This window comes from Podarcis muralis, chromosome 14, assembly GCF_964188315.1.
Source record: "Podarcis muralis chromosome 14, rPodMur119.hap1.1, whole genome shotgun sequence".
NCBI lineage: Eukaryota > Metazoa > Chordata > Lepidosauria > Squamata > Lacertidae > Podarcis > Podarcis muralis.
This window is the reverse complement of record NC_135668.1, coordinates 40,461,159-40,484,428: the sequence shown is the minus strand read 5'-3', so window position 1 is coordinate 40,484,428 and position 23,270 is coordinate 40,461,159. Positions and strand designations below refer to the sequence as shown.

Here is a 23,270-nt window from a genome sequence, read left to right as displayed (position 1 = left end):
ATCCCGAACTCCACATTTCTTGCTGGGCAAATTTCCAGCACCAGCTGGCAGCCAGAGCCTGAGCCAGAGGTGATAGTGAGCAGAGCAATAAATTGAATTTTACTTGCATACTGTAGACTACTTTCTATTGATGCATATCTTCTAGTAACATGGGTGTGAGTCTGTTTCCTTCTAAGTGGGTTCCAACCCTAGTCCCTTGACAAAGACAGATGTAGTCTCCCTTTCCTGAGTCTAAACATCCAGGGCAAAACCAATATCCAGCCTGAAGACTGGCCAGTGAATGCAGATTTTCCTCCATTGTTCTATAATACCATATTTTTCGCTCTATAGGACGCACCAGACCACAAGACGCACCTAGTTTTTGGAGGAGGAAAACAAGAGAAAAAATATTCTGAATCTCAGAAGCCAGAACAGCAAGAGGGATTGCTACACAGTGAAAGCAGCAATCCCTCTTGCTGTTCTGGCTTCTGGGATAGCTGCACAGCCTGCATTCACTCCATAAGACGCACACACATTTCCCTCTACTTTTTAGGAGGGAAAAAGTGAGTCTTATAGAGCAAAAAAATACGGTAATTCTCTCCTTCAATGGACAAGCAAGAGACCTAGTTTAGTAGGGAGTGGCTTGAGCCAATTTTTCCTTTCCATGGTGGCTTTGGAAAGTCTTCATGAACTGCAGAGTTGGCTCAGACTGCCCTGCCAGTAACATGGTTCTAAGGCTGGCAGTCAGGCTGGGGGCAGAAGTGGTTGGCTGCTGCGGGTGGAAGTTCCCAGAGGGCCTTGGTCCACATAGTGAGCAAACCCCTGTCACCTTTCCACCTCTAAGGTTGGGGCAGGGGAGTTATCCTTGACCTTGTCACTGATGGGTGGGGTGGGAACTGGGATCCTAGCAATCACAATTTTTGGCTTGTCTGCCAAAATTTGTTCATTCCAGGCAGGACGCTGTTACTTTTCTGTAAATTGGCAGTGACCGTGACCCACATCTCATTCAATGTGAGGACCAACTAGTGTTTGGGCTTTGCAAAGTGACTGTATAATGATGATGATGATGATAATTTATTATTTGTACCCCGCCCATCTGGCTGGGTTTCCCCAGCCACTCTGGGCGGCTTCCAACAAAGATTAAAAATACATTAAAATGTCACACATTAAAAACTTCCTGGAACAGGGCTGCCTTCAGATGTCTTCTAAATGTCAGGTAGTTGTTTATTTCCTCAACATCTGATGGGAGGGCGTTCCACAGGGCGGGTGCCACTACCGAGAAGGCCCTCTGCCTAGTTCCCTGTAGCTTTGCTTCTCGCAATGAGGGAACCGCTAGAAAGCCCTCGGTGCTGGACCTCAGTGTCCAGGCAGAACAATGGGGGTGGAGACGCTCCTACAAGTATACTGGGCAGAGGCCATTTAGGGCTTTAAAGGTCAACACCAACACTTTGAATTGTGCTTGGAAACGTATAACACCTCTGTTTTATTACATGTAGTGCTATACCTAATTTCTGTAATCTGTCCTGGTTCCTGAATTCTTGTACTTAAAGGTTGCAGAATGCAGAAATGTTTTACAAATCTTTTTCTTTTACCAATTCATAAAGTTACTCTTAAGTCCCATTGAACTGCGTAATGTGAATTATAACTGCTTAATAGTTAAGTCTAGCATTGCACACTTTAGTGTGTGGTTTGTAGGGATCTGATTCTTGGCAAGCGGGCTGTCAGTCTTAAATAAAGATGTCCAGTAATCGGTGGATTTCAGCCTCCATACTGGCTGGTTCCCTTGATTACAATATTTAATTCAGTGTATCATTGCACTCTATGAAATTGTCCCCGAGTGGATTTCTCACAAAGCTGAATTCTGAGAGTGAAAATTAACAAGGCTGCTTTCAAAAGTGGACCAGTGCCTGGAAGAAAGTAACATTGAACTAGGACCTATGTCATCTTTCTTCTAACAGTGTTATCCATGTGCTCTTTTAGGTAACCTGGAGAATGGTGATGAGCACGAAACAGCTGATTTTTCAGTAGAATTGACTCGTGGAAATGCCAACTCACATTACAGGTATAAGGCAGATTAAGTTTTCTGCTTTTCAAACAAGCCCATACAACTTTTTGTTTTCTTCCTGTCTAAAGCTTGGTATGTGTGTAATGGCAAGCCATGGTTTGGCAGTTTATGCTCGAGGTTCAAGCTTGCGTGCTTCCTCTTTCTTTACTTACTTTGTTTATGCAAGCCATAGTTTGCTGTTGCATTTGAGCCAAGGAACAACTGATTAGCGCAAACCATCATTTATGCCTGCAAACCCTCGGAGAAATGTGTTTCAAAATGAGGTGTGCATGGAAACTATGCCTTGCAGTAACAAATAGTTCACGAAGGAAACTGGAGAGGGGAGCTAGTGCATGAGCCTGGGAGTAAAGTCAAGGGAGCTCAATTTTCTGGGGATCTGGATAATGTGGTGGTGTGTAATGGATAACTAATACTAGTCATTATGGTGCCATCAAAATGAATGAGAGTGGAGCATTGAAATGGTCTTGTTCTTGTAGTTCAAATGTCTTCCATAGGCTCTTTTTCAGGTTTACCTTTTTTTCTTTTTAAAATCAGGGAAGAAGTGAGCCCCCCTGTCAAAGAGAACTCTCTGCATGATCTGCTGCCCTCGGCCACTGTGCCAGAACCAATGACTGTTGGTAAGTCTCTGCTGAGCCGGATTCAGAAGCCTGCTGTTGTTGTCTTCTCTGTTGTCTTCCGAGACTGATGGATGCCAACAAATAACAATCTCTTACTAGGAAGAATCTCAGAAGCAATTTCACAATACCGTCATACCTCGGGATATACCGTATTTTTTGCTCTATAAGACTCACTTTTTCCCTCCTAAAAAGTAAGGGAAAATGTGTGTGCATCTTATGGAGCGAATGCAGGCTGCGCAGCTATCCCAGAAGCCAGAACAGCAAGAGGGATTGCTGTTTTCACTGTGCAGCGATCCCTCTTGCTATTCTGGCTTCTGAGATTCAGAATATTTTTTTCTTGTTTTCCTCCTCCGAAAACTAGGTGCGTCTTGTGGTCTGGTGCGTCTTATAGAGCGAAAAATACGGTATACGCTTTAGGTTGAGTGCTTTCGGGTTGCGCTCCGCGGCGACCCGGAAGTAACGGAGCGCGTTACTTCTTGGTTTCACCGCTTGCGCATGCGCAGACGGTCGAAATGACATCACGTGCGGAAGCAGCAAAATGCGACCTGTGCATGCATAGACGCGCTGTCACGTCTTGCGTTCTGTTCAGGATGCGAACAGGGCTCCGGAACGGATCCCTTTCACATCCCAAGGTACCACTGTACATTAAAAACAGTCACACATATAAAAACAAATTGAAATGTGTTCAGATATTGACTGGGATTTAAAAAAATCTCCCTGTATGGAAGGGAGGAAAGTTTTCAACAGGTGTCCCAAAGAGAACAGAGAAGGAACCTGTCTGATACGCAACTGGAGGAGTTACCATAGGCTGGTTCTGACCTTGTGCAGAACAGACTCCTGATAAGATGGCCCCTGCATTATAGCCTCTTCTGCAGAGCAGTGATTGGTTGGATATATAAAGGATGAGACCGTCTAGTCGCTAGTGGGTTGTCTGTTGTGGAAGGACTTCAGCTAACCACCATTCTTTCAATCCAAGTTAGTCATGGCTGTGTATATCAAAGCCATTATTGGGTTGAGGCCAATATGCTGTGACATCTTGTATATCCATCACAATCTCAAAGATAACCCTGGGAGTCCTGTCTTGTCTGTAGTGTCCAAGCACTGAATGATTATTTTGGTGACTTCTGTGTTCCATTGAGCATCTTCCAAAAGCATCACTTCGTTATAGTTTTTAGTGTCCGGGCCTAGGCTAAAATTATTTCCATCAGCATCATCTGTTTATTTGCATGCCAGTTTCCCACAAAATTGCGCCCAAATCTGCTCAGCCTCTCAACCAAACAACAGTAAATATAACTGTTCAAAAGACTTATCAAAAACAATAAAAAAATTCAGCAAATATGGAAAAATAAATCCATATTACAGGTGAAGAGCAAAGGCTTTTGAGACGTATGTTCAGTATTTTGTCTGTTTCATTATGCTCTTGGAGCTGAAATTTAGAAAGTGCGCCTTAAATTTAACCTGCCATAAACATTCAGAACAGGCTGGGAATTTATATATGATTTATCCAAATCTGCATCTGCCATTATTTTTTAGGTGCTGAATTTGTTTGTGCAACGTGGCAGGGAGGTTTAATATCTGGAATGCAGAGCTTGTTTTGTCAAAACAGTTTTTAAAAATAAAACCGATTGGCAGCCGATAGATTTCCATAGATTGGCAGTAAAACATTTCTTCCAATGAGTATTAAAAAATTGTTTGAGACTTCCTTGTTCAGGGCGCTAAAATATTGGTCACCAGTAGGGGGAGCAATTGCTCCTGCGCTCACTTGCTGCTTCTAACTCTTGGCCAATTTAGCAAAAACGTTATATGGGATAATTTTTCTCTGCTTTCGTGGGTGATATTTAACCTCATTTTCAGCTATCCTGGAAGTTGATTTAAACCCTTAAACATCAAAGGTCAACCCCGGATACCTATAGAGCAGGAGACATTAAACATCAAAGATAAACACTGGCTCACCTTTTAAGCAAAGAGGGTGTCTTCCAAAATCTGTGTAGGAATTCCTCGCTTAACACACACGGTTTGCAGAATAAAATAAACGTCCTAATAGGAAACTGAAGCAAAGTTGATTCCACATAGTAATTCGGCACTTATTTGGTCACCTGCTGTGGTCTCAAGTTGTGGTCCAATCCCCACTAACTCCAGCGTTCTCCAACCTGGTGCCCTCCAGATGATGTTGATTGGTTGTTGAGCTATGACTGCCACCATCCCTGACTGTTGGTTATGGTGGCTGGGTCTGATGGGAGTTGTAGTTCAAGCACATCAGAAAGCGGGTAGTTTAGCATCCTTGATCCAGTGTTTAGAGTGTTGGACTCCCTGGAGTCAGTCAGTCAGTTTTATTGCACATAGCCAAAGGCTGCCGCAATGTACCCAGAATCATTCAACAATTAAAATATGCTGGATTAATACAAAAAACTTAAAACATCAATCAATCAATCAATCAATCAATCAATCAATCAATCTTTATTACGGTCCAGAGACCCAACAAATCGTTACAAAGCAATACACAATTCATACAGCCTACCTCCAGGTTAAACAAGCATTTTGTTCAGAATATAGGGATCATTGGTTCTTGCAACCACTGATAAAACTTGGCCACTGCTAATGTTCTAGCATTTGTCCGGTCTTCCAATAGGAACCTGACGTAGTGAGCCTCTGATTTTCCCGGGAAAGGTACCAGGAAGGGTAGTATCAGTTCAGCCCTGGCTTACTCATATTTTGCACAGTGCAACAAAATATGTTTTATGGAATCGATGTCTTGAGCACACGAGCAAAGTCTGTCCTGGTAAGGAACTCCTCTCAACCTGCCATCCAACACTGCAGAAGGAAAGACGTTTAGTCTGGCTTTGGTGAAAAGCCTTCGATAGTTTGGTACTGTCAGGTTTTTAATGTAAAACATTTATATTATCAAGACATTACCTACTCTAAACAGAGCTATAAATGAACCTTAATATACAGGTTAGGACATGAATAAAATTTATAGGCTAAAATCATCACATGGCCACTAATATATTGAAAAATAATGTTAATACAATGTGCAATTATATTTGGAGTTTGGTGATAAAGATAGAATATAGCTTGATGTAGATAGGGTCAAATAAATTCATCTCCTTTACAGTTGGTAGCTACCTTGGCTATACAATTTGCTCTAATTTTCCTAGCGGCAGTTACAGACACCTGGTAATAAGAGTGTGGCATACCTGTGGCCTTTGAAATGTTGCTGGCCTACAGTTCCGTTGGCTGTGCTGGCTAGGGATGATGGGGGTTGCGAGTTCAAAACATCAGGAGGGTCCCTAGATCGATGAAAGCTAGACCTACTTTAACCTGGTGCCACGTGGCTTCCTGTAAGTGAGGTCGCAACCAACACCATTCAGGTAAAGCTCTCTTAAGAGTAATGGGGAATCCTGGGAACTGTAGTTTAAGGGTGCTGGGAATTGTAGTTCTTTGAGGTCAGCATTCTGAACAAAGCTACAGCCCCCAAGATTCTCCATGACTGTTAAAAGTGGTATAAGAGTGCTTTAAATGTAGGGTGTGCTTGTGACCTAAGCTGTGCCCTCCTTTTCTGCCTGCGGAGCACTTGCTGCATAAGAAAACCCAGAAAGAACACACACTATCAAAAGGGAAACAGCACAAACACCACTATAAACCAACTAAAAATCAGGCATCTAAAAATTGCAACCAAAACCCTCAGCAATAAAACAAAACAGTCAAAGCCTGTTGAAAGTTAGAATTTTTTCACCTTGGAGTGATATTTCTAGCCATGGCGCTCTCTGTTTCCTATATTTCACAGTGACTTAGTGCAGATTAACACTGGCTGATCTCTTAGCCCCGTTTGCTCGCTTGATTCTCCCTTTTCATCCAGCTGCCCCTTTCCGTTTTGCAGCTAACTGTGGTTTGTGTTATCTTTGTGCTGGCGATTTTGCTAACTGTAGTTAGTGCCAAACCACAGTTTCTAACCATAATTAGAAGCAGGCTTGCAGGCGGTAGTCATGCGTAAACACAAGCAACTACCATATTGTGAATCCACAACTTTCTGCTAGTTTCCCAAATATGTACCCAGATGCTGTGACAAATTGGAATAATTGAAATATATTAATATAGAATAATGGTAAAATACATTGGAGCATATTAAGCTGCCTGCTGTTGATCAGAGCTTTGGTCTGGCTCAGCACTGTCTACACTGAGTGGCAGTGGCTATGTATATGTATATATGCATTTGCAAAGTATCTTGTTTTAATGTATGGCTTTCCACCCTTCTATTACTAGACCCAGCTCTCGGGCTGGCTGGATACAAAGTAACATCAGACTGTGGTGACTCTGTATAGGGATACAAAGTTTCAGTGGGCTATTCTGCAAGTTACAAGAAAGGAACTGTTGCAAGCACCTTTGCAAGGATTTTCTATACTCTGCAGTTTAAAGGGAATTTAGAGGGTTCCCCCCCTCTGTTTTGGATTTATCTTACTTGGGAACTTAAAGGAAAATTTCCATCTTTCCTCTCTAACTTCTGGGGTGCTCCCCCTGCTGGATTGTAGAACTATAAGTCTCTGAGAACTGCTGGTTGTTTTGGAATTTATTTTTTTTGTGTGTCTGGTTATTTACTTTTTGGATTGCCTTTCCCATGGGATTTACAATTTGACCTTGAAACATAGACAGCTGTGGAATGAGTGGTGCAGGAAAAACAAGGGCCGGCAAAAAAGCAAAACAAGCTGAACTATTGCAATTAACTTTGCCTGTGCAGCATCGTAGGTCATCAGTCCCAATTGTGACGGGTCTGCAAGAAGGACAATCTAAACAGCCAGTTTTGGAAGATATGGCTGCAGGAGGGCTAGACCCTATCTCTAAAGAAATATTGGACCAACTGGCAGCTTTAAATAAAAAAGCTGATGAACAAGCGGCTAAATTTGATCAGGTGACAGCTGCAATTAATAAATTGACAGACCAAGTTGCTCAAAACACACAGGCGATAGGAAATATTGAAAAGACTTCAACAGAGAGTCGAAAATTAGCCGAGGAAGCAAGTGCAAAAGCAGACCTAAATACAAAAAGGATAGAGGAACTAAGAGGAGAAGTAAGACCGCTTTGTTATGTTTTAAAGGCTGCAACCTATGTTTTGTTGAAAGAGGACTTTCTGCTCCTCGTTTCTTTCCTTGCCAAGTCTGGAAGCACCTCTTCCCCCCTTTTTTGTCCAACGTGCTTTGCTAACGCATCTCACAGAACTTCCGCTCTTCAAAAGCGTAGCGACTCTCCTGGTCTTATCTGCATCAGATCACTTAGGAACATACTGTATTGTCTATACCGGGGTCAGCAAACCTTTTCAGCAGGGGGCCGGTCCACTGTCCCTCAGACCTTCTGGGGGGCCGGACTATATTTTGGAAAAAAAATATATGAACGAATTCCTATGCCCCACAAATAACCCAGTGATGCATTTTAAATAAAAGGACACATTCTACTCATGTAAAAATACACTGATTCCCGGTCCGTCTGCGGCCCGGATTTAGAAGGCGATTGGGCCAGATCTGGCCCCCGGGCCTTAGTTTGCCTAGCCATGGTCTACACTGACTGGCAGCAGCTCTCCAGGGGGCCAGGAGTCTAGAGATGCCACTGGGGACTAAACCAGGGAAATTCTGCATGCAAGGCAGATGAGTCTCTACCACTGAGCTTATCCCCCTTTGCCTTAAATCCACCAATCTTCCCGAAACACCGGTCCTAAAAGTATCGCTTTAGGTTGCAGTCCTGTGCACAAGCCTGGAAGTGAGTCCCATTGAAACCAGTGGGATTTCCTTCTGAGCAAAGAGCCATAGGATTGCTTTGTTTGTTGTGGAGTAACATTTTCATCGGGACACGGGTGGCGCTGTGTGTTAAACCACAGAGCCTAGGACTTGCCGATCAGAAGGTCGGCGGTTCGAATCCCTGCGAGGGGGTGAGCTCACATTGTTCGGTCCCTGCTCCTGCCAACCTAGCAGTTCGAAAGCATGTCAAAGTGCAAGTAGATAAATAGGTACCGCTCTGGCGGGAAGGTAAACGGTGTTTCCATGTGCTGCTCTGGTTCGCCAGAAGTGGCTTAGTCATGCTGGTCACATGACCCAGAAGCTGTCTGCAGACAAACGCTGGCTCCCTCGGACTATAGAGCGAGATGAGCACGCAACCTCAGAGTCGGTCATGACTGGACCTAAGGGTCGGGGTACCTTTACTTTACTAACATTTTCATCAACAGTGAGGAAGCAAGGAGTAGGTTTTTTGTTTTCGTTTTTTTACTTCTGCCATTGCGTAATGTATATACAATTGAACAACAACTCCTCCTCCCCAGTAAATATGGCCATAGGATGAGGCTGTCACTAGGTGATAGAGCCCATTTTGTTTTTTTAGATTCTAAGCCATTTTTTAAACAACAACAACAACAACAACAACAACAACAACAACAACAAGAGGAAGCCAGTATTAAAAATTCCTCAAATGTCTGTATACAAGAGCTGTGTCCCCATTATCAAGGTTCTTGGGGCAGGTCTAAAGCTTTCCTATGTTATTTCCCATAAGCTGTTATGTTTCTGTTCCCTATAATGTGTAAGATTAATCTATAAATTAAAAGGAATAAACCACCACCACTCAGAGAAATCAAATTTATATTCTGGCATTGAGCTACAGAAGCAATCTGAGAATAAGGTCTTAGCCAAGAGTATATCTGGATATATGCTGACAGATGACTTCACTTTACAGCTCCTTCTCAAGAGGTGATTGTGAACTATCCTTATCTAATCCTTGACTAGCCACCGAGAGTTTTTTAAATTAATAACGTGCCTTGGAGAAGGGGTACATCTGTACTAAAGCGTGTCTCTTCCTGAGCACACGTTCTTCTGAGTTCTGTTTGTATTCCTGCTCCTACTGATAAATCTGTCAGACAAAGCCATTTGGAAGCAAAATGTTCCAAGACTCAGTGGCGCTTTCGGACAGTCCGTATTTTCCACCATGGCCTGGTTGCTTATTGGGAGTCATAACACAAATGTCGCGGACATCAGATATCTGTGGAGGAAATTATTTAGCCTCTCTCTTGATTCCAAAAGCTTGCAGGCAGGCAGGCAGGCAGGCAGGCAGGCAGGCAGGCAGGGTGCTTGTGGTTTAGGTATTCATCTAAAGCTTTTTCAGCCCCTTCTTGGGCAATCTTCTGCGAGCCACATGCCATTGGTGGCAGGGGCCAGAGGCAAAAGGGGGCAGAGCAATAATGCAAAATTTACCTGCGTACAGTGGGCACCTTTGTACACTTGCACAACTCTCTTTGACCTTCAGGCAACCGAGAGTCATGGTCAGGGTTTAAGGAGTCATTCCAGGCAGACAAAAGCAGTCTAGGATAAGGTTACCGGATTTTCCCCCAAAGAATCTGGGGACACTTTTTTTAAAAAAAGAGAAAAAAGTTATTTTTTTAAAAAAAGAAGTAATATCTTCTCTTCTGGGTCTCCTCTGTCACACGGCCTTCCTCTGGGCCCCGGCCCGATCTCTTGGAGTGCTATCTGCCATGGAGTAGGCTTGGGTTGGGTCAGGTCTGGGCTCGGCCACGTATCCTTGCCCTCCCGGTTTCTATCCTACCTCTCTTCCTCAGCGGCGGTAGTGGCTTCAGCAGCGCGGCAAGGTCGGGGCTCTCCTCTTTTTTCTCCTACCTCTTTCTCTTCCTTTTCCTTTTCCTTCTCCTTTCCTCCTCCTACCTGCGTCAGCTCCGGGGTTTTTACAGGCCCTGGAGCACCGCTGGGCAGTTGGCCAGGAGGCTGATTTGGGTCATTGGGGGGGGTCAGCGGTTCCCCCAGTTGACGTGCCGGACATCCCCAGTTCCCCCTCGGCAGTGGCAGCAGCAGTCTCAGCAGCCCGGAGCCAGCCTGGTAGTGCAGTTGGCTCTGGCTGGCTTCAGGAGCTGCTCGCTGCTGTGGCGCCCGCCATTTTGCCTTGCCGGAAGTCCCCATATGATGTGTTTTCTGCCGTTGAACCAATAAATCTACAACATTTAAAATATAAATCCGGGGGCGTTAAATGAAATCCGGGGACATTTCGGGGATGGATTTTGTCTGGGGACAGATTTGTAAATCCGGGGACTGTCCCCGGGAAACGGGGACATCTAGTAACCATAGTCTCGGAGGGAGTGTCAGGGGTGAGGGAGAGTCTTAGAAAGTCAGACAAAGAGATTTGGAAGGCTGCATTTGACCCCTGGGCCTCAGATTCTCCACCTCTGTTCTAAATTTTACAATACATTAAAAACACCACCACCAGGCAAATCACCACATTGGTAACAGGTATGAATTTCAGAGCTTTTGTTGTGTTAGACACGTAACTGGAGCGATATATTCCATTTCTCTCCCTGCCTCCTTTTTTCTTCCGCAGCTGAACTTCGGCAAGCCATTGTGGCCATGATGAATAGGAAGCATGAACTGGAAGAGCAGAGCAGGTAACCAGAGCGCAGTGCCTTGGTCAACCTCATGCTAAGATGCTATATCTACAGCATTAGGGCGGGAGGCGTTTTCCTGGATTGCATTTGCATGTGACGGGGTCAAGAAGATGCTGCCCCACCAGACTTCTGCCTTTGTAGCCCACTAATTTTGCCTCCATGCTAGCGCACATATTGGTCCTGTGTTTGGTGCCAGCGTGAAGGGAGCCCTGTGCACTTAGTGGTGTGGAAGGGCTCCTCCGGTGACCAGGAACCCTGAGTGATACACACCTGTACAGGTTTGGGGTCCCTTTACACTGGCCCTGGAGTAAACACATATCGTGGTCCTTGTGTCCCTCCCTGCTAGACCAATAAGCAGTAAGGGATGGTGGGGGAAATGTGAAATGAGTCATCACTAGAGGTACGCATCTTGAATAATCGTTGCTGAACGTTCATACCATTTGATGTTTCCTAATAATCTGTTTCAAGCGCCGTTCATTTGCATATGAATAAAACAGTAATTCTGGAGGAGCCCACCTTTTTATGTTTTTAGATAGCGCATGCATGTGCTGCAGACAGCACCATCCCAGTAGAGGCATTCCCTCCTGTACGATGACACCTTTTGAATAGATTCATCGAGACGTTGCCTCCCGAGTCACAACCCATTGTTATATGCAGATGCTCGAGATGCTGTAGGTGAATGAAGGGCTCTGAATTGTAGGGAAATTATACATGCCTAGTTGTGGCAAGCCAAAGATACGTGCAGCACACATGAGAGCTCTCTTCCCTTTATGGCAGAAGTGTTGGGAAACCTGTGGCCCTCCAGATCAGGCACCCCCAAACTTGGCTCTCCAGATGTTTTTGGTACTACAACTCCCATCATCCCTAGCTAACAGGACCAGTGGTCAGGGATGATGGGAGTTGTAGTCCCAAACATCTGGAGGGCTGAGTTTGGGGATGCCTGCTCTAGATGTTCTTGTGGAACTGCAACTCCTATCAGCTCCAGCCAAATATGGCCGGTAGTCAAGAATGATGGGAGTGGGAGTCCCACAGTACCCAGAGGGCCACAGGCTTCTGTCCCTGGAGGGGTGATGGACCATTCCTGGAGGAAACTGGGCCGCTAATTTGTAACATCAAAGGGGAAGATAAATTCTCAGGCAGGCAGGCACACCCACACACCCCCAGAAGCAGGAGAGGAGCAGCAGCCAGGTCAACTGCAAAGCAGGTGAAATTTGTGTTACCATCTTCCTGCTTTGCTACGGCTTCCTCTTGAAGGGAGAGGAGACCTCTGGATCATCCCTGAAGGACCCTGTACTTACACACCATTGATTTGTAACAGCTGGCCTTCACACCAGACTTCTGTGTGGGGAGCTTAAGGGGGGGGAATTGTTGGTTTGATATGAATGATATTTGGATTAGGACTAGGATGAGGTTTTGTTTATTTGCTAGTTAGTGGGCCAGAGTATTGCTTTGTTTATTATTTGAGGGTGGCACTGTGGGTTAAACCACAGAGCCTAGGGCTTGCTGATCAGAAGGTCGGCGGTTCGAATCCCCATGACGGGGTGAGCTCACGTCGTTTGGTTCCTGCTCCTGCCAACCTAGCAGTTTGAAAACATGTCAAAGTGCAAGTAGATAAATAGGTACCGCTCTGGCGGGAAGGTAAACGGCGTTTCCGTACACTGCTCTGGTTTGCCAGAAGCGGCTTAGTCATGCTGGCCACATGACCCGGAAGCTGTACGCCGTCTCCCTCGGCCAATAAAGCGAGATGAGCGCTGCAACCCCAGAGTTGGCCACGACTGGACCTAATGGTCAGGGGTCCCTTTACCTTATACAGCTAGTATGTCCCCCCCACCCCACCCCATGGATGTTATTATGTTCTATGAAATACTAATGTATTGTGTAATTTCCCCCACCATTTCCCCCTAGGGCAGGGGTCTGCAACCTTTAAGACAAAAAGAGCCACTTGGACCCGTTTCCGAAGAAAACAACAACTGGGAACCGCAAAACCGGGAAGGTGACGTCGGGACGGTGCGTGACTAACGCATGCACCGCCCCCATGCGACGTCACAGCCAGTACAGCGCCTGCCACAGTGGGGAGTGTCGGGGCACACAATGCGCCTCCTCCTCTCGCTAGTATCTGCTCCGGAGCCGCGGCAAAGGTGTAAAAGAGCCACATGCGGCTCCGGAGCCGCGGGTTGCAGACCCCTGCCCTAGGGTATAATGTATTGTATTTCTCTTCTTCTGTAAGTCACTTGGAGACCTTCAGGCGACGAGCGACGAATAAGTTTAATGAATGAATGAATATTGAAACAGGCCTGCCTTGACAAGTGTGATGCCATGATGGACGGTGCTGTGTCCATAACACTGTGCCCTTTCCCCCCTCAGTTCCTTGCGGAACCTCCTCGACGGAGAGATGGAGCATTCCGCGGGGCTTCGGCAAGAAGTCGACAACCTGAAGAAGAAAGTTTCCGAGCAGGAAGAGCGCTACACCGTGAAGATCCAGGCCTTAGCAAGGTAGGGAAGTGTGGGCGATGTGGCTTCCCTGGGTCTGGTGGAAGGTAGCCGGGGGCTAGGGAAGCTTGCCTTTCCTTGGAGATGCTCCTCCACCCAAGACCTGTCTGGAGAACACTCAGGCTACCAACCTGTGGCTGGGAAGTGACTGTGTATGAGCAAACTGCCAATTATCTTCCTTTATTATGCAAGGTGATTTGTATCATGAATACGTTGAAATGAAAAGCTTTAATCCCTGTTGTGGGGGGGGGGGGGACAAACCCCCCAAATGCCCACTACCTCGGGTTACAGACGCTTCGGGTTACAGACGCTTCAGGTTACAGACTCTGCTAACCCAGAAATAGTGCTTCAGGTTAAGAACTTTGCTTCAGGATAAGAACAGAAATCATGTTCCGGCGGCGCGGCGGCAGCAGGAGGCCCCATTAGCTAAAGTGGTGCTTCAGGATAAGAACAGTTTCAGGTTAAGAACGGACCTCCGGAACAAAGTAAGTACTTAACCTGACAATCTGCAGAGAAATGTACGTGGTGTTTGTACGTGCAGCAAAGCTGTTGCCACCATATGAGATTCCAGCTGAAGCTGACCAGACCAAAGGAGCACCTCATGTGAGTTTGAACTAGGGCACATTCTTGTGATTAGATGCTCATTTGTATCCATTTCCACAAGTGTGGTGATGTGGCGGGAGAAAAGAACGCACCATTTTTTTAAAAAATAAGATACATATTTCTAGCCAATCAGGTGCTCATGCCTTTCTCATGCCTCACTGCAGGACTAGTTTTCATTCAGGAGTAACGCTGGGGTTACACCACGTACATTTCTCTGCAGATTGTCGTTTTGGGATTAAACGAAGTGCATCATTAGCACTGTTAAGTATAAATCCAAAGTGAAAATATGATAGCGAGTCCCATGTTGCAGCTCAGGAATCGGGAGGTGGGACTTGGGTCTAGACCAGCTGAAGACCACTGGGGTGGAGGGTTGAGATCTAAGGACCACCCAGAAGCTACCAACTTGGTTTGCTTAACCTAGAACGGCAAAGTTTTTGTGGCTTGGGCCGGTTCACGGTCCCACAGACGCCACGGTGGGCCGGAGTGCGTGCGCGCAAACGCTCTTTCTGGCACTTCTTCTGGTGTGGAGGAGGCATGTGCAGCTTCCCATTGGCTGCAGGAGCTTGCTGCAACCCACTGGTTGAAGACCAATGTTCTATCCTTCAGAGCCCAGCCTTTGCCTTTATTTCAGAGTTCCAATTTTGAGTGCTGTACACAGGTGTGACAGCACCCAATGAAGGATGCTTTTTGCAAAGGGAGCTGCAACCAACCCTATCACTGTCGATGTCCCCTTCCTCTAGGGACCTTGCATCTGGGTGCAGGGATCAAATGTTGTCTTGGGTACTGGAAATAGAAACTCCACAAAAGGAATCTGATATCTCTTGTTAGCTTGTTGCACTTTAATTTGTTTACTGCTGTGTCTGTATCCCACCTTTCCATCAAGAAGCTCTAGGGTGTGGTACGTGGTTCTCCTTCTCCCCATTTTTATCCTCAACCCTGTGAGGTAGTTTAGACTGAAAGTGGCCCAAGAGTGAGTTTTATGGCTGAATTGAGGATTTGAACCCTGCTTCCCAAGGTTCTAGTCCAGCATGTGCATTTTTCTCTCTCTCCTGGAATAGGTCAACCCAATTAGTAAGCTCTGTGTCTTGCAAACTCTTTCCCAATATGTTATTCCAATCTCTTTCTTTCTTTTCTTTTTTCCTTTTTAAAAAAGAGTGAATAGATTTTCTTAACAACACTGAGTTTTGTGCTATTTAGGGATGATGGAGTATGTTTGAATGATGAGTAAGCAACTCAATAGATTTTGTTAAACCGGTTTCCTGTGTTTTTCTTTTTCTTTTTCTGCTTGGTGTTGTTGTCTTGTTGATGCTCCAGTGCTCCATAATGCAACTCTGCTGTTTTCGGTTTTGAAATTGGTTCCAATAACCTGTCACCGTTCACCTTTTGCTGATTGATACATGCGGTAGTAACTCCATCTGTAGTCATTTCTACTGGAGTCTTCCTAGGTTGATTGCGGAACACAGGCGTGTTTTAACATTTCTCAGAAAGTTTGCGGTATCGCTCAGTGTTAATACAAATAGGTCAGCTGTCAGCCTCAATGCAGCAACAAATATATCTAAGCCTTAGCTGCAAAATTTCGAATAACAAAGAGAGACTCGAGCACCACACTTCTCAAAAGTATCTTGAATATCGGCTGTTGTAGCATATAAACAAGAGAGTCCTTTAGGTTGAAATTATGGGTCTCTCCACCCCCCTGGAACAGTCTTTCTGTCCTAATTCCAAGCTGAGTCAACAGTCCTGTGTGTCATCTGTTGAAGCACTTAAGTAGGGATTGTGATGTCAGGTGACAACTTCAAAGCGGGCTGTTCTCAGCACCAATCAGCTGATCGTTGCTGGGTGCACACACCTTCAAAGGAGCTCGCTATAAGTACTGATCAGCTGATCAGTGGTTCTATGAACCCCCTTTTGAAGTCCATTTGTAGGTGCAATGTGAATCCAAGCAACACCTGCAAACAAAAAACTTCATTGGGGTAGAGGAGCCAAATTAGTCTGGTGGGCCAGATCTTTACCTTCTCCCACCCCTGCAAGCCAGCTTTCCCAGGTGGGTGGGGCCATGCCTCTGCCAATCATCTGATGTCATTATGATGTCAGGTGACTGATAGGTGGGCAGTCCCACTCACCTCTCAGAGTTGAGCTGCCCATGTAGGGGTCGGCTTCTGCTCCGCCAGCGTGTTTCCTGCAGGGAACGCATTGGCAAAGCATCATCCTGCAGGATTGAACCCTCTGCTCACCAACTGATGTCACCCAGTGGCAACAACTGATGGACGGGTGGGTGTCATTCTTTGGGCCAGCTGGGACCCCCAGAGAACCAGGATTGCCCCATGGGACAGAGGTTCCCCACCGTGGGCTCAATGGGCCAGTGGATTGACTTGGTATAAGGCATCTTCCTATGTTCAGCTGAGAAGAGTGCCTGTTCTGGGGATGTGGTTACTCTTTGGACAGCTAGCATGGACTTGTTAGAATTCCTGCTCCATGATTGCAGTCATGGGATTGTTGTCTTTCACATGACGGTATATGTTTTGACTCCACAGAGTGGGAAGTGACGAAGACAGGTTGTTTGTGTTACTGTGTTCCGTGAAGTGGGACTATTGTCCTTTGTTCTTTCTCTTTTTTGCTGTCTGATGCTATAGAGAGAGGGAGCCATGTTGCAGTGCTCTGTGTGTGTTTATATGTAAATAAAGTAGATTAGCCAAAATGCTGAGTTGCTGAGGTCTGTTACGCAAGCTGCGAAGACTCTGCGGATCCCTAAGTGTGCCAATGTCTGTTGGCATCGGTCGCTGTGATGTTCGGGCTGAAGAAAGCTTTTGAAGCTCCCGAATGATTGACCAGGAGGGAGGGAACATGCCAGTCGGGCATGTGTCTCTGCCGGGGTCTACTCGAGTGTAGGCTGAACTCCTGACAGGACTGTGGTGACGCTGTCAGTACCCTGTAGTAGACTTCATAAATCCTTCAACTAAGACTGTTCAGCTTCCCGGCTTGTCTCTCTAGGAAACGGAGTGGATGGCAATGGAAAGTAGCAAAAATTAGCTACTGACTAAGCTTAGATTCTTGGTATGAAAAGCTGAAGCTCTGAACGTGCCTTTTGCTCAGCTCTTCTTTCGGCGGTAGACTAAGCAGAGTGGATTTGCCCGAGTAACTCTACATATTAGTTGGCCAAAACTGGTTTTGAATTTGCATTCGAGGTGTCTGAAATCTTCCAAATGAAAGGGCATTCATAATCATGCCATGTTTGGCAAAATAGAAGCACAACTTTCCCAAGCTCTTGCTGCTGTGTTTGTCTTGTCTTATCTTTTTTCTTTTTTTTATTAAAATCAAATCTCATAAGTTATCATTTGGAAGTACGCGGAATGGGGCTGGAATCAACCATTTATCCTCAAGAACCGTGCAATTTTATTTGACAGCCAATCATAAGATCTCTCTCTCTCTCTCTGTGTGTGTCCTTTTCCTTTGAGCTTTCACCAGGGCAGCAATTCTGTGAGGCAAGTAAGTGCAATATCATAGTCTCCCTATCTAAATTATTTGCCAAAGAGATGGTGATGGCTTAAATTGCTTTCGGAACAGAATTAAAACAAATTTCCAGAGAAGAGGCTTGCTGGCAGCTGTTGGCTATGGAACTTCTTATGTTCTGAGCAGAGGAACCAAGGAGGTGGCTTGTGAGATTCCCATCCCTGGAGACAGATGCTACCATAGAGGAACCTTTAGGTTCTAGTCGTACAGGGGCTGCTGCTCTACCCTGATTAATCTTGATGAATGCTCCTTGGTGAATATATCCTCAGTGTGTTGCCTTCAGGCTGTGTTATCAGTTTCTACATTTTGTGTGATGGTTTTGTTCATGTTTTGGTATCTATAAAATTTAGTTCGCCTTCTGTAAAATCACCAGAAATTTTGTGTGTGTGTATGAGAGAGATTCTGACTAAACATTAAAAATAACTTTCTGACAGTAAGAGCTATTTGACAGTGGAGCAGAGTGTGGTGGACTCTCCTTCATTGGATAAATAAAGGTTGGATCCACCTGTCACGGAGTCATTAGCGTTGCTAATTGCATTGCAGTGGGTTGGACTAGATGAACCTTGGTTTTCCTCCCAACTCTACAATTCTATGATTCCAAGTACAGTAAAAGTATTAACAATAAGAGCACAATATATAGCAGCATGTCAATTCAGGATGCCATTAAGAAGATTAGTCATCAAAGCCAAGAGCAAAAAAGGAAGAAAGGAAGGAAGGAAGAAAATAGAAGGGAAAGGAGTCAAGAAGGGAAAGGGAAGAGAGAGAATAAACTCTGGCAGAGCTGTGCTATGGTGCAGTGATCCTGGCTTGTTTACACTACAGTGGAACCTCGGTTGTCGAGCATAACCCGTTCTGGAAGACCATTCGACTTCCGAAACATTCAACAACCGAGGCGCAATTGCTGGTCGGCAAAATCCATTGAAAAAATGGAGAAATGTACCTCGGAAGCCATTAGACTTTCGAAGCGCCTTCAGAAACAAAAGCATTCACTTCTGGGTTGTCGGCGTTCGAAAAGCCGAAATGTTCGACTTCCGAAGCATTCGACAACCAAGGTTCCACTGTACCTGAAATGGGGAAGTCTGGGTTAGGAAGAACTGAGACAAATAAAACCATGGTTCAGGTTCATGGCTAGTGAACTGAAAGTAAGCTAGAGATCCTTGTTTTGGGTGTGATGTGGAACTCAAGTTTTCACCAAACCAGTGGTCTAAGAGGGGAAGGACCTGGGAGTGGCCATGATACTCCTCACAGGTTGATAAACCATAGTTTACCAGAGGAGGAATATTAATATCTTAACTGGCTTGGAGTTCTTTAGCCTTTTATAACTTTGCACCTATGCTACTTCAAATCCATTTCGATTAAAAGCTTCATTCATGGTTGAACTTTGATTTGTCAGAAGTCTTGTTCCCTCCCTTCCGCATTACAGAGAGAGCAAATTTGTTTCCAGGGTGGCATACAGAAATAACATGTTCCACTGAGCAAACATCTGAAAAACGTAGTGTGTGCAAAAGTTTCCTTTCCAAACCTGGCAGTAAAATGCAAGTGCCTGAAATTTATTAAAACATTTCATTAAGCATTTAGGATGCTAAATAATTTACTTAGGGTTAGCTGAATAGCAGCTAAATTACATAACATGAATTCCGACACTTGTAAAGCATGAATTTCATCCTTGAGCTCCACTCCCTCCCAAATGTAGAAACAGGACATTTTATGTAAGATTGTAACCAATCAAGTTTTTCTTGGAGTAGACCCACTGAAATTAATGTACCTAAGTTAGGCATGTTTACTAATTTCAGTAGGTTTACTCTGAGCATGGCTATTGATAGCTGCAACCCATTGTTTTTATATTAGCATGGGAAGACCTGTAATTGACATCTTGAAATATTGCCAGAGAGTTTCCAATACGTGAAAAAAACCCAAGATGAAATGTATCTAATGAATTCAAAGCAGGATAGGTGCAAAGTAATTTTAAAACGACAAAGCACTGTATCCAGCTGTGTCCAGAATTGCTGTTGTTGGCATCCATCTGTCTTGAGAGACAATGGAGTGCGCCTCCAAGGGTGAAGTCAGACCGCTGCTTTGACAGCACTGCAGTGACCTTCCCAGGGTGCAAGTCTGGGCAGTGTGTTCTGAGCTGCACAGAAGACAAGACCGCTCTCTCAGCCTCACTGATGTGGTCCAAAGGAAAGCAGAGCAATAGGTTTGGGACCAGCTTGGCTGCAGGAGTTGGTGGAAAGAGGCATGCATGGCGCCATCCAACTGCCTTAGGGACTGCACTCTGGATTTGTGTAGGGCTTACTCTTTAGCCTTTTCTCCTCCTGAAGATATCCCACAAGGCAGTGGACATTGAGGATCAGAGTTTTCCTTTTCCTAGATGGGCAACCTTCCCAGGTTGACAAGCCCCACCTGCCTCTCACTTTCCTCTACAGCATGTGCAGAATTTGCCTTCTTTGCCATGGGACCCACTAGTGGTCTCATCCACTCCATCTGCCAGAGCCTGTCTTCACATGCAGGAGAAGTCCCTAGAAACACTGAAATTAGTGCAGCAGCAATTTCTTTATCCTAATGCAAATTTATGGGACGCGGGTGGCGCTGTGGGTAAAACCCTCAGCGCCTAGGGCTTGCTGATCGAAAGGTCGGCGGTTCGAATTCCCGCGGCGGGGTGCGCTCCCGTTGCTCGGTCCCAGCGCCTGCCAACCTAGCAGTTCGAAAGCACCTTCGGGTGCAAGTAGATAAATAGGGACCGCTTACTAGCGGGAAGGTAAACGGCGTTTCCGTGTGCTGCGCTGGCTCGCCAGAGCAGCAATGTCACGCTGGCCACGTGACCCTGAAGTGTCTTCGGACAGCGCTGGCCCCTGGCCTCTTGAGTGAGATGGGCGCACAACCCTAGAGTCTGTCAAGACTGGCCCGTACGGGCAGGGGTACCTTTACCTTTACCTTAATGCAAATTTATTGCCGCATTCAAACTTTCATAAAAGTAATTTTGATTGTTATTACGGGCATATGCATATTCTACTAAATAAAATTTACTTCACCATTGAGTAGTTGCAAAGACGTATCTACCTTTTGGGTTCTGTGTCAAGTTAGAAAACCGTATTTGAGAGGGATTGTTTAGAGTACTACTCCCCCCCCCCCCAACTCATTATTTTAGGAAGAGGCTGAAAATCCTTCTTATTTGTAAGCCATCCATTGGCAGCTTATGTCATGCTACTCTAGTAAAAAACAAAAGTTTATGTTAGATAGATTTTATTTTATTTTCTAGCTCAATATGTCATAAGTTGGTGATCCATCAGTTCCAGTTTGCATCTGGCAAACTCTAGCTTTATGCTTTTGAACCTTCCATATCTGGGACTAAGAATCACGAGTCCCTGACCTAGACATGCAGGGGGAAAATGAAGCCAACACGATGTACTTTAAATCTGTAGTCATTTTTTGGCACTATAATCCCGCCCGCCCCAGAAGTGTCTGTAGATTATTAGGCATCACAAAGTCTGTGGTCACTATAAAGCACATAAAGCTAAAAGCAGTAAAAGCAATTAAAATGTAAATATACTTTTCATGGGTAGATTATAACTTTGTTTTATAGAGCTTTTCAGAATTACAATAACTTTGTTTCATTACGTTTCTCAGAACTGCAATAAACGGAAAGCTATAATCTTCCCATTAACCCTTCTCTTTCTTTCTTTAAAGGCTAAAACTCGGTGAGTTCAGTTAAATTGTTTTCTCTCTTGTTCAGATTCAAGTGATAATTTTAGCAGAGTTGCTCCCGTTCTGTAAAGATCAAGTCTGATGCTTGGTGTTTAGATTCTCCACACGGAAGCAGTAAGAGTAATATACAGCATAAAATGCCTTCGGGATCTTCATTAAAATTTCATCGTTGTGTAATGTATACTCCGTGGCCACACAGGAATTTGTACAGTTCTGGAGGAGGCTGAATTAAGCAAAGTTGCACTGACCAGAAATCTGACTTGACAGCTCTGTAATTATTAAAGAAAATATACTGGCCAAGTCATTTCCCAGTGAATTCTTAGGAGATTTCTCCTTTGTAATGTCACTTTTATGCAGCAATCTTTCCCCAAGTTGAGAAAATGTTCCCTTGATTTAACTAGCACTGTTCAAAAGAACAACAGCTAGTTCACCCATGCAAATGGAATGAACAGTTGTTGTTCGTCCATGCTAAACAAAGCAGCTTGTTTCTTGGACACTGATAATAAACACCACCATGGGTTTTCAAGGTGTAACAAGTTGGAACATTTCTGTACCCTTATCCAATACCCCCAAATCATTTTGTAGTGATTTATTAGCTGAAATGCCCCCTGTTTGGGGGAGTTATGGCAGGTAAGGAACAGAAGAGTCTGCTGAAACAGGCTAGTGGCCCAAATAGTCCAGCATCCTGTTCTCACGGTGGCTAATCTACAAGAAGCCCGCAAGTTGGACCTGAGCAGAACAGCACTTTCCCCTCCTGCAGTTTCCAGTAGCGTTACTCCCTCTGGCAGTGGTGTTTAAACATTGCTATCATGTGCCCATAGTTTGTACTTTCCAGAAACAATACATGATTCCCCTCCCCACAAACCTTTCTTGTGCATGTGTGTGTGTGCGTGCGTGCGCAGTTCTGAGAAATGTAATGAAACAAGGTTATTTTAATTCTGAAAAGCTCAATAAAACAAAGTTATAATCTACTCATGAAAAGTATATTTGAGTAAATGTGGTATATCCGAGAGGTAAAAATGCGACCAAAGAAAAGAAAAGAAAAGAAAAGTGTACAGTGGTATCTCAGGTTAAGAACTTAATTTGTTCTGGAGGTCCGTTCTTAACCCTGAAACTGTTCTTAACCTGAGGTACCACTTTAGCTAATGGGGCCTCCCGCTGCTGCCGTGCGATTTCTGTTCTCATCCTGAAGCAAAGTTCTTAACCTGAGGTACTATTTCTGGGTTAGCGGAGTCTGTAACCTGAAGCATCTGTAACCCGAGGTATCACTGTATGTGGAAGAATGATATTTCAGTCTGCTACCCTCGACCAGTGTTTTTGGAAAATTGCCCCTAGTTGGGACAAAGGAAAAAAACCAAAAGACCCCAGTAGCAAAAAATGAGATTTCTTGGGATGTATTTTGTGCCCTGGGCATTTTTTTGTTGAAAGAAACCTGCTTAGGCATATTTTGCTTGCTAATGCTAGTCATGGGGAGGGGAGGAGAGGAGGTGAAAGTTCTGCTCCAGGCACCTTCTGATTCCCAAGAGGTTCCTCAGGCATTAGCCACATACTTTCAAGCTTAGCTTTATTAAAACAAAGAGAAGAGGAAGAAAGTTAAGAGCATGGGTAGGCAAACTAAGTCCTGGGGGCTGGATCTGGCCCAATCGCCTCCTAAATCCGACCTGCAGACGGTCTGGGACTCAGCGTGTTTTTACATGAGTAGAATGTCTCCTTTTATTTAAAATGCATCTCAGGGTTATTTGTGGGGCACAGGAATTCGTTCATTTTTTTTCTTCCAAATATAGTCTGGCCCCCCACAAGGTCTGAGAGACAGTGGACTGGCCCCTTGCTGAAAAAGTTTGCTGACCCCTGGTTTAAGAGGGTTAGGGTAGTTGCTTTCTATGGC

At 44.9% G+C, this 23,270-nt stretch overlaps 1 protein-coding gene across 5 annotated transcripts in view; it reads left to right on the top strand.

The window, feature by feature from the left end:
- SNX29 (sorting nexin 29) overlaps nt 1–23,270 on the top strand; it is a 205,153-nt gene that overhangs the window by 24,059 nt on the left and 157,824 nt on the right. For all 5 annotated transcript variants that reach the window (XM_028705264.2, XM_028705266.2, XM_077918489.1 and 2 more), the window contains 4 exons: nt 1,960–2,041; nt 2,579–2,661; nt 11,017–11,080; nt 13,445–13,573. In XM_028705264.2, coding sequence (XP_028561097.2) covers nt 1,960–2,041; nt 2,579–2,661; nt 11,017–11,080; nt 13,445–13,573 — 358 coding nt within the window. The remainder of the gene's footprint in view (nt 1–1,959; nt 2,042–2,578; nt 2,662–11,016; nt 11,081–13,444; nt 13,574–23,270) is intronic.